Genomic DNA, 16,489 nt, shown 5'->3' with positions numbered 1-16,489 from the left:
CTGTGTCCACAGTTCCACTGGCTAGAGGAAGAGAAGTAAGGAAAGGATGATGGTGGTTGAGTGGGTAAGTCTAATTTGAGCTCTGACTCAGGAATTCCCGGGACAGGTGTATCTCTAAAAGATCCGACCCTTTGCTCTCCAGCTCCTCATTGCTTTATCCATCTCAGTTGTCTCAGAACTCAGACTTACAATTTTCTTGAAATACCTAAAATCTGCATAGCACCTTATTTAAAAAATATATTTTTAATTACACCATTTTAGGTTTTGTATTATATTTATTTCTATGCATGTTGGATCCTAAAATCTTAGCTTCTTTTTTTTCTTTCACATTGTATCAATTAATAGAGTACACAATTGCTTGTGACTCTCAACCATTTTTACTCAAAGTCACCATTTATTAGAGGATAAAGTTTTAATAGTATTACTATCTCTCCTTTTTAATGGAGAAGGTTGGTTATTGTTGTAAGCTTTGTTTTCAATTAAAGGTTTAATAATCCTTGCATAAAGCATTTCGTAGAGTTGTCAACATGTTTCCCCCATTGAACTATTTAATTCATCTTGCCAGTTCTCTTATTATTAAATCAACCTTGGAGCTTTCTAATTTCTGCTGAAGCTCAAGGGCAAAATTTCAAACATATTCTCTTAATAAATAAATCTCAACTATCTTCAATTGAAGCAAAGTACAGAAGACTTGATATAAATTACTTTAGTCAAACAATATTCTTAATAAATACATGAAACATGTTGAATTAATTGTTTTTCTGTTGGGTTGACTATTTCTATTCAACTGATAGTATATATCTGATAAGGTACTTGTGTTTAAAATATGTAAAAAGCGGATTAATATGATTACACTCAATGATTAAAGACAAATAACCCAATTAAAAAATGACCAAAGGACCTGAATAGGTTTTTCTACGAACAAGATATACACAATGGCCAAGAAACACATGAAAAGATGCTCAGTGTTATTAGCCATCAGTGAAATTCAAATCAAAAGTACAGAGGGACACTACATTTCATCCACTGGGATGGTTATGATAAAAAAGTTGGAAAATAACAAGTGTTCCTGAGGGTGTGAAGAGCTTGAAACCTTTGTACACTGCTGGTGAGGATACATAATGTTACAATCTCTTTGGGGAAAATTCTGGCAGTTCCTAAAAAAGACTAAACAGAGTTAACACATGTCCCATAAATTCCACTCCTAAGATAGACCCAAAAGAAATGAAAGCATATGCCCACATAAAAATTTTTACATGAATGTTAAGGGCAGCCTTATTTACAATGCTAGAAACAACCCAAATATCCATCCTCTGATGGATAAAAAAATAAAAGGTGACCTATTCATATAAATGGAATATTATCCTATCTAATAAAGAGGGAATATGCTAATTAACCATCACACCCTTCAAAGATGGTGGTGCCCATTGCCAATAAGGAGGGAATATGCTAATTGACTGCCATGCCCTCGAAATTGGGGGTTCACACAGCCACAAGATGGCGGCACCCAGTCCCCTCAGCTCCCCAGCCACCCAGGGCCAGCCCAAGGTACAGGTAACAAGGACCAGCTTGCACTGCAGGCAGTGGCAGCAGCAGAGGTGTGATGGGGCGTCACCTTCCTCTGATTACCGGGTCACCTCCCACCTCTGAGGGCTCCCAGATTATGAGATGGGGCAGGCCAGACTGAGGGATTCCCCCCTCCAGTGTATGAATTTAATTATAGAAAGGAATAATTAGTACAATATTACAATATTAACATACCTTGAAAGCATTACGCCAAGTGGAAGAAACTGGACAATACACACACACACACACACACACACACACACACACACATTATATTATTCCATCTATATGCAATATGCAGTGTCTAAAATAGGAAAGTCTACAGAGACAGTAAATAAGTAAGAGTTGGGAGAAAATGTAAAGGCTGCTAAAAACATAAAGGGCTTCTTTATGGGGTGATGAAATTATTCAAGAGTTAGACCGTGGTGATGGCTGCACAGTCCTATGACTAAAAGAACCACTAGACTGTAGACCTAAAATGGGTAAATAGAATGTGTGAAGTATATCCCAATAAAACTTCTAAAAAGAAAGTTATTCTGGTCAACTCTAGCATTTCTGTGACAGATGTGAAATAAGTGGGAGTTTTTAATTATTGATGTAAATATTTTAAGATCTTGTAGGTCAATCTTAATCATGGGAAATCCTTAGTTATGTGATAATAATGTCTTCAATATTATTTTAATAAGGCAAAATTCATTAGGGTATAATGAGAAGTCCTATTTTAAGGGTTACTAGGATTCTATTTTAATTTAGTGTTAGGTGTCATTTGTTTACCAGACTATATTGTGTGATGTTAAATATTTACGGGTAAGACGAGGTAGATTAACTAGTCTCAGAATAATAATGTGTGTTAGCATCGATGGCTCTCATTTTATTGTTCGCAAACCAGTGAAGCTGGTATAGATATTTGCTTGGAAGTCCTATGATTCTGTGATAAAGATGGTATGGCAAAACAATGTGAGGACTTCCAGGAATGTTCACTTAATTGGTGGTTGAAGTACTTCCCAGTATTTTATTTCTTCACACTGCTGAGTCCTTTTGTCAACAAAAAACAATTTAATTCATGACCCTGTTCCATCATTTCTATCAATAGATGAAAGGCTTATAAATGTACAGGAGAGAAATATTTCCATCCCAAACTCTAATGAAATTGTTTCTGGGGAACTCCTATTGTCTCAATAGAGCAGATACCTGACACAAGAAAAGAGTAAAACTTGCTTAAGAATACCACCAGGGCATTTACTATGTTTCACTTAATTCATACCATTTAGTATTATATCCCAAGAAAGAAATTTTCCTTTTCCCCGATTTGTTTTAATGGGCACTTCACTTAAATAGCTATCAATTAACGTAATTTCCATCATTTTAACCACTAGAGACCACAGTGAGATTTACTTGGAAAATCGGATTTTGGTCTAACATCCCAAATAAAGATTATGACACCGTATGAAATGCCATGGGCCATTTGTCTCCTTAAGTCAGAGTGGTGACTGTATTCCCCGAGCACATATTTCTTGATCACCCAAATCCAAAACAGTCTCTGTGTTTTATGAAACTCTAGCCAAGTAAATGAGAACAGCCTGTTCCCACACACCGTCTTCCCAGCTGCCTGGAAATGCATATAAAAAGTGACTTCTTTTATACTGTGCTAGCTAATCTTCTCTACTACTTTGTCATCATTCTATTCTAATTGAATATTTTTATTTAGAGGTCAACTGTGTAAAGATAGCTTCAAGACTAAAAACTTACCTCACATAGAAATAAAAGAATGCCTCTGAGATTTTACATTAGTGATTGTCATCATCTTGTTCTTTAATGTTTTACTTGTTAAGCATTCATCGCAAAATTAGAAACGATGCCCTCATCCTAGGTGTAACAAACGATGTAGACACTTAGGATTCAGGATGAACCAGGTTATCTCAAGATTTGTTAGTAGAGACAGCCAATCACTGTCGATTTCCTGTTATGCCTTGGACCCCTTAATGGGTCTATATTTGTCTGTCTGTCTATCCACCTGTCTCTCCCTCAGACGAAGGTAACACACAAATATAATATAGGTACATGTCTAGCTGCATACCTTGGCTTGCTATATGTCTAAATCACATAACTGCACTTTTTAAAAATATATATATATATAATTTAAAATGCATTATCTTAAAGAAAAAATATACTTACTGCCCTCTAGAGGTATGAACCAGTAGTGTGATAAGGGTGGATGTTGCTGGGCAAATACAGTTTAAAGCTAACATGGCGTATTTAAACTCTTCTTCACAAACAACATGATCTGTTTGAAATAAAATAGGTAAATTAGAATAATTTACCTTGGGGTGGTAATATTTTAAAATAATATGAAAAAATAAAACAATGAATTAAGTTACAAAAGCTTCCATTAAAAAAGAACACACACACATGTTTTCCAGATTTTTTTTTTTAACCTGTGTAATTTTATTTCCAGGAAAAATATTTCTTAAGAGAAAGTACAGCATAGGGATCAGAGTCAATAATATTGTGATAACTGTGTGTGGTTTGAGGTGGGGACTGGAAATATCAGGGGGTCCACTTTGTAAAGTATATGATTGTCTAACTACTGTGCTGTATTACCTTGAAACTAATCAATATATATAAAAGCCTACGTGATCCAATGACTGGTTGGCTGGTTGCTATGGTGTGCACTGGCCACTAGGGGGCAGACACTCAACGCAGGAGCTGCCTGCTGGTGGTCAGTGTGCTCCCACAGCCAACCTCCCATGGCTGGCCAACCTTTCACCAGCCAGGCTGAGGGACCCCACCCGTGCACGAATTCATGCACCAGGCCTCTAGTACAAAATAATGTTGAATGTAAACCATACGTGAAAAATACATTTTTTTTAAAAAAAAAAAGTGAGTACTAGACTATGAGTTAGTGATTGAGAGGGAAGGGGAGGTGTCTAACCCCAGTTCTGTCTTTAACAGAATAACTGTTGTTAAAGCCTTTGGCAAAGTATTTCATTTTCCTCTGCCTCATCTACAGAGGTGAGAGGCAGGTAGGTCAGAGGACAATAAACCAGAGATTGTTCAAAGTCTCCCTTAGTTCTGACAACTCAACTGTTTGAAATAAAATAGTTCTGATTGAAAACAGTATCGATTGAGCCAAGTGTTAGTCACACAGCATAAAGACTGGGAAAGTGATTATTAAAAGAGGTGCTCGGCCCTGGGTGGTGTGGCTTAGTGGATAGAGTGTCGGCCCGCAGACTGAAGAGTCTCAGGTTCGATTCCAGTCAAGGGCACGAACCCCAGTTGGAGGCAGTCAATCAATGGGTCTCTCTCTGTCTTTCCCCCCTCCCTTGCACTCTCTCTAAAAATCAATGAAAAAAAACATCCTCAGGAGAGGATTAAAACGAAAAATTCAAGAGGAGTTGGCAATATTTGCATAACATACAAGGAATAGATTTTTGTACCAAACAACTAAAATACCAATCAGGAACATCGAATGCTGAAATACATTTAATTTTGAGTTGTACTCTGACCTCAAGACCCAAAGTCATAAACTCAAAAGACGACAGGACCCAAGTGGCTATGGAAATTCAATGATAAAACATATAGGAAGGGCCGAAACCGGTGTGGCTCAGTGGATAGAGCATCAGCCTGCGGACTGAAAGGTCCCAAGTTCGATTCCGGTCAAGGGCATGTACCTTTGTTTTGGGCACATCCCTGGTAGGGGGTATGCAGGAGGCAGCTGATCTACAATATAATTCTCTCTCATCGATGTTTCTAACCATCCCTCTCTCTTCCTTTCTGTAAAAAATCAATAAAATATATTAAAAATAGATATATAGGAAGGGCTAGACTTGGGGGTCCTTGGAGGGTGAGGCCACCATAGAGGGGGTGATCCTGCTCAGCTCACGTCCATATTGTCATGCAGGAATGAGAGAGAGAGCTTTTAAATCAGCAGGATTGCGTGAGCTCCTTGGCTTCTCTTTGATTGCCATCTTTATTCTTTTTCATCTCCCAGCTCTTAAGATAAGCACTTCTAATTAAGGATGCACGCTTCTAAGTGGACATGAGTAACGTCTTTTCCGAGTCCCTTCAGCTTTGTGGAAAATAAAATTGTTAATTACATTCCAGAAAGTCAGATTTTTATATTGTATTATATATTTATTTATTATTTATTTTTAACGTGGACTCCGGGCCTTTTCTGAGCTCCTGAGTGATGGAAAGCCCCGGAAGATTCTGCCATGCGGTTGCTAGGTAACGGCCCTCGGAAGGCAGCGAGCAGCAGAGGAAGGTGCCCGGAACCAGCCCTGTCCTGGGCGTTGATTTACAGAAAAAAATAAAAAAATCTTTAAACAGCAGTGCCGAGCGGGGCCAGTTTGTGAAATGGATCGCTTCTGTTTTTATTTCATGGGGCAGAGTTCGGTTACAGAGACCGACTGGACCGTGGGTGTGATAAAACCTCTCCGATACTGTTTGCTGACTAGACTCTGTTTATAAGCCTGAGTGGGCTGCTGTCGGCCCAAACTGCTCCTTTTTCTTAGAGGAAAATAGATCATCTCTAACTACCCAGATCCGGTGCGATCCGGTTGCTTCCATCAGTAAAACGCCCAAAGGGGGAATGTGTTTGTGAGCGTGGGCCTGCCCCTGCATCAGAGATGTTGGCCTGGTCTCAGGATGTGAGCCTTGCATCCACTAACTGGCTACGAATAGACTTAAGCTGCCAAAACCGGTGTGGCTCAGGGGATAGAGCGTCGGCCTGCGGACTGAAAGGTCCCAAGTTCGATTCCAGTTAAGGGCATGTACCTTGGTTGCGGGCACATCCCCAGTAGGGAGGTGTGCAGGAGGCAGCTGGTCGATGTTTCTCTCTCATCGACGTTTCTAACTCTCTATCCCTCTCCCTTTTTCTCTGTAAAAAACCAATAAAATATATTTGTGTTGTTTGTATTTTTTAAATATATTTTATTGATTTTTTACAGAGAGGTGGAGAGAGGGATAGAGAGCTAGAAACATCGAGGAGAGAGAAACATCGACCAGCTGCCTCTTGCACACCCCCAACTGGGGATGTGCCTGTAACCAAGGTACATGCCCTTGACTGGAATCGAACCTGGGACCTTTCAGTCCGCAGGCCGACGCTCTATCCACTGAGCCACATTGGTTTCGGCTAAAACATATTTGTTTTAAAAAAGAATAGACTTCAGAAAGCCTTGATAAATCATTTAATCTCACAAGACCTAACTGGAAGAACGCTTATTAAATACATAGAATTCCACCCAGTTCCAGGCTGGCCAACATGCTCAGGACAGACTTATGTCCACTCAGTAACACTGAGGACACGAAGCAATTTCCTGTGTTTCAAATCATGGAGTCCTTCTACTGTTTTAATGCTGTGATGTTTTTAGATGTGTCAAACTCATAAAATGCTCCAAAGGGTGGGGTTTTTTTCCCCTTTAAATTCTAGAACAACAGTTATAATATCATCAATCTCATTTTATACATCTCAGAAAAACAGCAGTCTTAATCTTTTGTGGAAAATAATTTCCCTCAGAAGTCTATTTTTATTAGGTTCTAACCTAAAGTGTTCTTCCCTTAGTAGTTCATGATAGGTATTAATATTCTGAGAGTTAATGATATAGTTATTGAATCATCTTAATAGTAACATCATCATAATACCAAGCAATATTTTTCCTTTTAAGTTAAATGATGCATATATATGTATATGTATATACATGTATATGTATATATAAATATTTTTCTGCTTCACTATATATATTTACATACATTGATGGCTATATGTGTGCATGTGTGTATATATATGTATAATCCTTATACATATATATACTTATACAAATATATCATTTATATACATATACATATATATACATAATTTAACCTCAATGACATATATCTCTTAAACAACTTTCAGATAAGAAATCAGAGGTTCAGAAACAACTCCCCAAAATTATTAATTTAGATTCTACCTGCCTACAAAGAACTCCACAAAATGCCAAAGCTGGTTAACCAAGCGCATTCACATAAGTGACCCTCTCCTGGGTTTCCCCGTCGGAAGCCTCGTTCAAGGTTACTACCTGCTGCCAGACGGACACACAGTCCGGCCAGGAAATGGAACTGAGTGGAAACACACAACGCCCACGTGCCCCAAACACCCACCACTCAACGCGGGAGTCTGGGCGGAAGGCAGCCAAGCTTGACCTTGAAATCCATTTTATGTCCATCGCACACGGAAAACATGGAGCTGCACGAAAATGACCCGAGTCCCTGACTCCACGGGGGCTTTGAAATATGGGGAGGGGGCTCAGCGGGAGCGGACACCTGCAGCGGGCGTTCTGGGGAATAACGGATCCCGCAGAAGCAGCGGGAGGATGCGGGCACCGAGAAAAGCCTCGCCAGGGCGGTGATGCCTGGACGCAGCTTGGAAGAATAATTAAGAGTTTGTTTGTTGGGAGGCGGAGAACGCGTACAAGAATTTAAAAAAATAAAACCAGAGAGGCAGGAGAATCCTGGCATTCTTATGGACATAAGTGGACAGAGAGCTCCCGCTTCTTAAATTGCCTTGAGTTCAGGCCTTATTGGAGCTGGTGAGCCAACGTTCTCAAGAGGAAGAAAGGAGGTAGTGAGTGCTGAGTCTTCCACTTCAGTCCCTGTGATTCATTATAAGGATAGCTTGATGATTTATTAATTATTTTTAATATGTATATTTTCTTTATTGATTTCAGAGAGGAAGGGAGTGGGAGAAGAGAGAGATAGAAACATCAATGATGAGAGAGAATCATGGATCGGCTGCCTCCTGCACGCCCCACACTGGGGATGGAGCCTGCAACCCGGGCATGTGCCCTTGACTGGGAATCGAACCGTGACCTCCTGGTTCCTAGGTCGACACTCAACCACTGAAGCCACCAACCAGCCGGGCAACAGAATAGCTCGATGACTTCAATATGAGCCTGGCACCAGCGGCACTTCTTGTTACATTAACATGTCAAGTGAGAATTAATTGTGAGGATGGAGTTTGGAATGTCTGAGTGGGTGTTCCACGGGAAATGAAGGAATCGCTCAGCAGGAAAAGCTCGCGCCTCACCATGTGGTGAAAGGCGAGCCTCGCACACACATATGTTATTTAGAAACAGCGGAGATCACTTCCAATATTTATGTCACTTGGAAGTATTCCTCCGCTCTCTTTCTTGGGCAGGAAAAAGTGAGGCATTCGAACGTGTGGTGTTAAGAGTACAAAATAGACGGTGGCTAAACTGAGGCAAGATCTTCATTTTTCAGCAATCATTTCTCCAGGATATGTGTGTGTGTGCACACCTGTGTGTATCTGTGTGCGGGTTTTAGACAATACTGCTTTTATAATGGTACCGATGACTACTCACTATCAGAAAAATCTTTATACTCTATTGCCAGTGATTAATGTTACAAAGTATTTACTTCCGCCTCTCCCTTTTACTTTATTGCAACTGATTTTTTTTTTTTTAATTTCCCAAACTAACTCCTACTATTCTACAATAATGATTCATGCTTCCGGGCATGTTTTAGTCAAGAAATCGGAAATATCACATTCAGTCAACACTCTACTATTCTCCCCTTCATTCATGAGCGATAGTTCACATCCTGTTGCCTATGAGATACTAGAATCAAAGCATGGGAAATAAAATCCGTGAAAAAAAATGTGCACTCCTTTGCAACTTGTTTCTCTACATGCTCTCCTCCTGCATGTAGGTAGGGGCACATGTACCAATTTGATTTTAATAACTGCCTACATCTGTTCAAATGAAACGGGAGCTTTTCAGAGGACACAGTAGTGGAAAGAAATTTGTTGATAAAGATAATTGAATACTCACAGATGACACAACACTTTAGTTGGGAAGGGGGTGGGGAGAAGATACTGCTAACCTAAATTTAGCAATTGATTTACTCACAACATATAGATTCATCTACCACTGATTTTGGGGTAATTTTATCCGAGTAGGAGGCAGACAGCGAACTTCTTTTTGATTCAGCTGGCTCACTAGAGAGGACCATTTCTTTGCTAAGTTCACTCAAGGCTTTTCATTAAAAGATTCTCACACATCATCCTCAACTCCTCTGTTGGCATTTTAAGGAAACCAGCCCACTTTCCTCTTCTCATTATGGAAATGGAGAATCCCTCATCTCAGCCACAAAAGATACAGCTGAGAAGAAATTCCAGCAGATGCCATAAACAAGAAATGCTGAGGTCCACTATTGGGGATAGAAAACAGTCCAGTCATTTCAATGAGTTTGTCAAAATAACAGCTAAAGGAGAATGTGCAAGAGAATCAATGCAAAGGATCTCTGTCATTTCCTGTTTGCAGGAGTGAATGATTTCCGTGACTTTGACCCCTCTGTTGTGAGCAGGTAGATCAACGGGTTGCAAAGAAAGGAGGGAAAACTCAAGTCTGTTCTGATTTTTAGTTATAACATTTTAAAAATCGCAATGAATTCAATATCCACTTAGTAAGCACCTAGCATGTGTCAGACTTTATTTGTTTCATCCTTACTGCTGATCCCAACCAATGAGATAGAGGCATCATATATATTATGGCCATTTAGCAGGACGGGGAAAGGGTCTCAGAATACTGATTTGCCCAGCTAAATCTTAACTGGTGGCGCTCAGGAGGAAATCTTTATTTTCAGTGCTACCTCATTACTGCCTTCCTCAAATTCTTCTCATAGCAAGTCATCTTCAGCATGATGAAAAATTTGCAAAATATCCCCTCAGCCAAATACTAATAAGGACACAGCAGCTTAGCTGCAAAGGTCTTTTGGCTAAAACGCTGGCGTTCTCCCGAATGCTAATTGCATGTGTAAAGGAAATAGATGGATTACTTTAATCTTACCAAATCTTCTACAAAGGAGATGCTATTATTCTTTTAATTTTCAATTTAGGAAACAGGCTTAGAGAAACCCTGGCACCAGCTCTAACCATTTAAATCAAGAGTCTCCTGAATTAGTACTTTACAAAAAAATCTTCCAAAGAGACTAAAATGCAGACAAAGCCGAGAGCCATTGCTGGAAGTTGCAGGCTGTACATTTTTAGAAAAAAATACCGTTCGTTGCCAAGCTCAAAGATAAAAGACAGAGCAAACCCGATAGCAATAATTTCATGGCTTTCTTGTGCGTGCTTAAAAGTGTTTATAATTCTTCATTCAAATAGTACATATGGTAAGCATTGTAAGATATGTGAGCAGCTGAAGGAAATGCATTTTGCTACCATAGTCAACACGATTTACATGTTAATGGCTTTGAAGCTTTAGACTACCCAGGTGGAATCCTTTATACAATAAAAGGCTGATATGCAAATTGTCTCTTAAGGCTTTCGATCGCTTCCTATGAGATGTGCTGGCCACCAGGGGGCAACACGGAAGACCAGCTGCAGCGGTGAGGCGCTGAGGGAGGGAGGGAGGGAAGGAGGAGGTGGGGAACCTGATCAGCCCTCATCTCCAGCCAGGTCTAGGGACCCTACCTGTGCACAAATTTCATGCACCAGGCCTCTAGTATACCATAAAACCAAGTTATACTCACTCATGGATACAGAGAACAGACTGACAGCTGTCAGAAGTTAGGGGCTTGGGGGGCTGGGTGAAAAGGTGAGGGGATTAAGCAAAAACAAATAAACAAACAAACCTCATAGACAGATAATTGACTGGTGATTACCAAAAGGAAGAGGGGGAGGGGGAAAAGGAGACGGTAAAGAGGAGATAAATGGTGATGGAAGGAGACTTGATCTTGGGTGGTGAACACACAACATACAGATGATGTTATGAACTATTCCCCTGAATCCTATATGATTTTTACTAACCAATGTCACCCTGGTAAGTTCAGTAATTAAAAAAAAAAAAGAAATAATTAATAAATAAGAATATAAGAATGAAAAAGAAAAAAAAAATGTATGTTATTGCCTTGATGAAAATTAGTCCCTAAAGAAGCATTGAAGACAAAGGCAAAATACAATTTTCCTATCTAAGTCATTACAAAATATAATCTCATGAGAATAATTATTGTAAAAACAGCGACTCCATAAAAAAATCTCATGCCTAAAAAACTCATGTGTCTCTCTCTAGAACTGTTTTCAAAATCCACCCCCAAAATAAATGGTAAATGTATATGTGTATTAAGTAACCCATGGTCAGGCACTGTCTACCTCTGTGTAAATGTAAGCATAAAAGAACAGCTATGACACGTGGAGCCTGTGTCTATATGCAGCACACACGATCACTGCTCTTCTATTCAGGCATACTAAGTACCCAGAAACCTCAGCTGCTAAAATCACCAAGTTCTATCACAAAGGAAAGCCTCACCCCAACACGTGATCTTGGCACCGTTTGAAGGGAACACGTTATCTCGTAGAGCAGACGCTGACATTGGGAAAGCCCCCTGTCCCTCAGAGACACGGATGTCACAGGTGCCGCCACCTCCACAGACACCCCCGGCACCACCACCACAGGAGCCCGAGGACACGAAAAGGGTCTCTGTGGAGACTCCACTTACCGGCGAATTTGATGTGGAATTTGTTCTCGGGCTTCAATATCTGGACGTACAGAGGGCAGTTGGGAGCAAAGTCTTTGACAGCCCACGCTCTCAGGATGGTCTGGTGGTCCTGCAAAAATCGAAACCGCCATGGCGTGAAATCCATACAGTCACGTGCCCATGATGGCCCACATACACACTGGTGGTCCCATCAGGCTGGATCGGAGCAGAAAAAGTCCTGTCGTCTAGTGACATTGTAGCCTCATAACCTTGTAGGCAAAGGATGCGAAAGTCAGCCAGGCTGTGGTTGAGATGGCAAAGGACTTTAGTCTGGGGGTGAATGGGGCCACTGGGGAGCTGTCTAGTGGAGAGTTGCCGAATGCTCAGGTCTAAGAAAGATACAAAGAATTACATCAGCCCTTTAGCTGGTTTGGTTCAGTGGATAGAGCATTGGCCTGTGGACTGAAGTGTCCCAGGTTCGATTCCGGTCAAGGGCTCGATCCCCAGTAGGGAGGCATGCAGTAGGCAGCCGATTGATGATTCTCTCTCAGCATTGATGTTTATATATCTCTCTCTCTTCCTCTCTGACATCAATAAAAAATATATTTAAAAAAAATAATTATATCAATGAACCTCATGCATATTTGAAGGTAAATGAATTAAGATGTATAAACTTTATCTGAATATGTTAATCAATAGATCAACATAGGATAGAATAGTTAGTGCAATTAGCAAATGTCCAATAACTAGTTATCAAAAAGATGTCATGAATGGTAATAAATACCTGTAATATACAGCTGACTTTGAAAGTTTGGGGGAATGGGGTGGGAAGCAGCATAAAAGATTAATCACTTGGAACAGGTAATGCAAAAATGGTCTAGTTCATAAATATATGATGCATTTCAGTCTGATCAACAGAAAACCCAAGTATTAGTACGAACAAAATCAAAAACACTTTTGTTGACACTGGCAATGATCCAACTAAACTTACATTAGAGTAAAGATAGCTTTGAGGTATTGGCTTTTTTAAAGGGAAATTGTGATGCCACTAGGATTTAAAATAATCAGATTTTTTAAAGAATCTTCTAAGGCGAAAAGAAAGATTTTAGGAACTCACAGAGGACGTCCTGTCCACCTCACAGCGGCTGCTCAGGATGAAGCAGGCTTCCGCATCGTCCATCCTGGAAGCAGACAGAAAGGCGAAATGACCACACAGAAATGGCCTCTTCTTTATCGCCTGAAACGTAGGATGTCAATGTCTTTGCCAATGCACAGAAGCTAAACGAAAAACTCTGAGCATCCCTCAGCGAGACCCCTGGGTTTCAAGATCACGACCGTATTTGACGGTGAATAAAGTCACTGTGGAATTGGCTCTATCACTCAACAGTTTATAATGAAAGACATAAAAGGAAAAGTTGTCTTTTCTTCTCTGTAATCCTATATAATAAAAAGCTAATATGCTAATTGGACTGGATGGTGGACCGACCTTCCGGAATGATCTTCTGGAATGATTAGTGGGCAGCGTGGGGAGGGAAGGGGCCATGGAGTGTGAGGCAGCCAGAGCCAAGGAGGCCTACTCTTGCATGAATTTCATGCAGCAGGCCTCTAGTAATTATATATATATTTTTTTTCATATACAGCATGTCCTTTAATAACCTGGTTTCCTTCCCCGTCATTTTGCTATCACGTTGATAAGATGTTGTAGGAACCTAACTCTTGTCCACGTGAATTGGTCTCTGGTAAAAACTGGTTTTGATAGACACATCCTTAGAACTCCAGGATAAGCAGGAGGCTGTATTTAAAACTTAAAGCAACAGAAAACACCAAACAAAGCCACCTCACCTCTGCTGGGACTCTCCTCCGGCTTCTTCACGGTCCTCCTCTGCCCAGTGCACAGCACAAACTCATTCAAAGTTAAACGCTGACTCAAGCTGTCATGTCACATCTTATTCAGCCAGAGATTTTCCCTCACAGAACAAACACCGTGTTAGGGATTTGAAGACTAGTCTAAAGGTGAGTCTGGACACCAGTCCATCCCTGACACCTGAGATAATCAGCCACTCACACTCATAGTGCTGCGTGGACAGTCTGCTGATTGTCTTTGCCCCAAGAAACAGGAGCAAACACATTAACCTTGTATTTTTTTTAGCTTTGCATTTGGCCAGCAGCGGGACTAAGGCAAAACTCTGTTTTCAAACATACTCCAACTTGTCTTGCAACACCGAACATGGCTACACACTGGAGGGGAGAAATCCGAAGACCCGCAGGTGGAAATGGTGGGGCAGGAGGGAGGGCTACCTACTTGGCTCTCAGCAGATCCTGGTCCTTCAGGGCGGAGCCTTGAAGGTAGATGACTCTCTGCGACCACATGGGGATCTGCAGCACCCTCCGGACTTGCACGTCCATCTCCGTGGGGCAGAGAATCACCACGTAATAATCCTGTTCAGAACGACGAGGGGGGCGGGATAGAAGCAAAAATGTGCTTGGTCATCCAGCACAGGCACCCCAAAGGTCTCAGAGCACCCCGAAAGATGACCCGCCAGGAATGAGAGCTAGCTCATCCATGAAAGCTTGCGTCTTAACACCGGGGCATGTGCCGAACCACACAAGACTAAAATCAATAGAGCTCAGACATATAAGTCTCCTAAATCCACGCATTCATCCTGACCTTTTCCAGCCTTGCTAATACCAGGAAGAGAAGATGCTTATACTCAGCACGTGATCATTCAGACTTCAAATATTTACTTTTAGGATAAAGACTGTGATGGTGATTTCCATTGTCTGGCACTGTTGTGAACGGAATAATATTGAAAAATTTCTGATAGCTGAATGGATAAAGATTTGTAAAAATATTGAAAATACTGACAAAGCAATTAATGAGTTTGAGATTAAAATATTTCCAAATAGTAGTCCTTTGGAGAAATATATAAAGGCACTATTCATGATGAAATGGTGTAAAACAACTGATCTGTAGGGATTACAATTCTCTGGGATTACAGTCTTCATTTTATCACTCTAAAATATACCTAGTAAAATTTTTTAGAGTGTTAAGAATTCTCTGTATTGATATCAGGATAATATCAATAAATTACCAGGGATCAGAATTTCCCCCCAAATAGATTTTCTTTATAGGTTATAATGAGCAAACCTGAAATTATTTAATATGAAAATTAAAAAAAATAAAAATAAAGAAAATAAAAAATAATAATAAATTTCTCCAAAAAAAATTCAAATTAATGTATTAGGTAATTAGATATACTCAGCACTGTTTGGATCTCAGAACAGTCCAACCTTCTGACACAAATTATTGATGGGAAACAAGACATTCATGTAGTTCTTCGCTGTAAGCAGGGAAGGTTACTGAACTTGACACTGGCCCAGTACTGTGCCAAGTAGAAGTAAATATCAGAGCGTTTTATCTGCATAGACAAATGAAGAGGTTTTTCTGATTTCATGTTCTTGGTTCAATGAGTTATTGTCTGATTTTTGGTCACTTATTGCTGCTCTGAATAGGACCTCGTTACCCTCCAGGAAACAAAAGAAAAATCAGAACTTCCAGTTTTCTGTGTTTCCATCAGCGACACTTGATAAAACTGACAGGTTCTAGTGAGCAGATGGCATTGAAATGATTTGTTCATTGTTTCATTACACTTTGTGTTCAATTTCACTGTTCCATAAAAATATCACTTAGGCATGATCCAGGGAAGAAAACCATCAATCATGCTATTTCACAGAAAACCTTTCCTTGTAACTACCAGAATCCCATCTGTCTTTCAGTGTGGCTGCAGAAGCAAACTAAAATATCGTGTATCCCTTTCCACATTTTTTGTTCTGTGTTCCCGGTTATATTTGTAGTTCTTCCTTTACACTCTCTAAATCGGAGCGCCTAAAACAAGGCCTCCGGAAGGCAGGGAGCGCCAGCCGGTGACTGACGCGGACAATCTGTTGGTAGGCAGAGGCTCTGGCCTCACCCAGAACAGAACTGGAACGTACCTGGAGTCTTGGGTGGGCGTAGAACTCGTTTAGAAAGTCCATCAGCAAGTCGATCTTCAGTGAGCTGACACACAGGACAACATGCTTTTCCGTCTGAGCCCTGTGCCGGCTGTAGTTCCCACCCGACTTCTGTCTCTCCATCCACAAGTAGGCCAGCTGCTCAAACTGGGACGCGTTGTTCACGTGGGAAGGAAAAACACGTGATGTGAAAGGAAAAAACCGTGCAGCCCACCCACTGTTGGTTGGGCGTCCTCAATTTCTTAGAGGGAGCTCATCCAGATCCAAATCACGTGTTCCCCCACAACAACATACTTTTCATGCGATTGCTACCGAGGCGGCTAATTGAGACAGGGCTATCGCAGGCGAGTGCCTCTGGTTTATGTCCAGTAAAGCATGAAGCCATGATATGTCTGACATGGGCTGAGTCACAGGGAAAAGTCTCATTGGCATTTCC

The 16,489-nt window shown here is 40.7% G+C and overlaps 1 protein-coding gene across 2 annotated transcripts in view; it reads right to left on the bottom strand.

The window, feature by feature from the left end:
* KCNT2 (potassium sodium-activated channel subfamily T member 2) overlaps positions 1-16,489 on the bottom strand; it is a 116,753-nt gene that overhangs the window by 30,455 nt on the left and 69,809 nt on the right. For both annotated transcript variants that reach the window (XM_084868808.1, XM_084868809.1), the window contains exons 10-14: positions 16,036-16,200; positions 14,345-14,481; positions 13,160-13,223; positions 12,064-12,172; positions 3,742-3,850 (exon numbers count right to left, since the gene is read on the bottom strand). In XM_084868808.1, the coding sequence (XP_084724934.1) occupies positions 3,742-3,850; positions 12,064-12,172; positions 13,160-13,223; positions 14,345-14,481; positions 16,036-16,200 (584 nt within the window). The remainder of the gene's footprint in view (positions 1-3,741; positions 3,851-12,063; positions 12,173-13,159; positions 13,224-14,344; positions 14,482-16,035; positions 16,201-16,489) is intronic.

Source organism: Pipistrellus hanaki (genome assembly GCF_964339955.1).
Source record: "Pipistrellus hanaki genome assembly, chromosome: 20".
NCBI classification, from domain to species: Eukaryota; Metazoa; Chordata; class Mammalia; order Chiroptera; family Vespertilionidae; genus Pipistrellus; species Pipistrellus hanaki.
The sequence above is the reverse complement of the archived record's forward strand: the minus strand, read 5'-3'. Positions and strand labels throughout refer to the sequence as shown.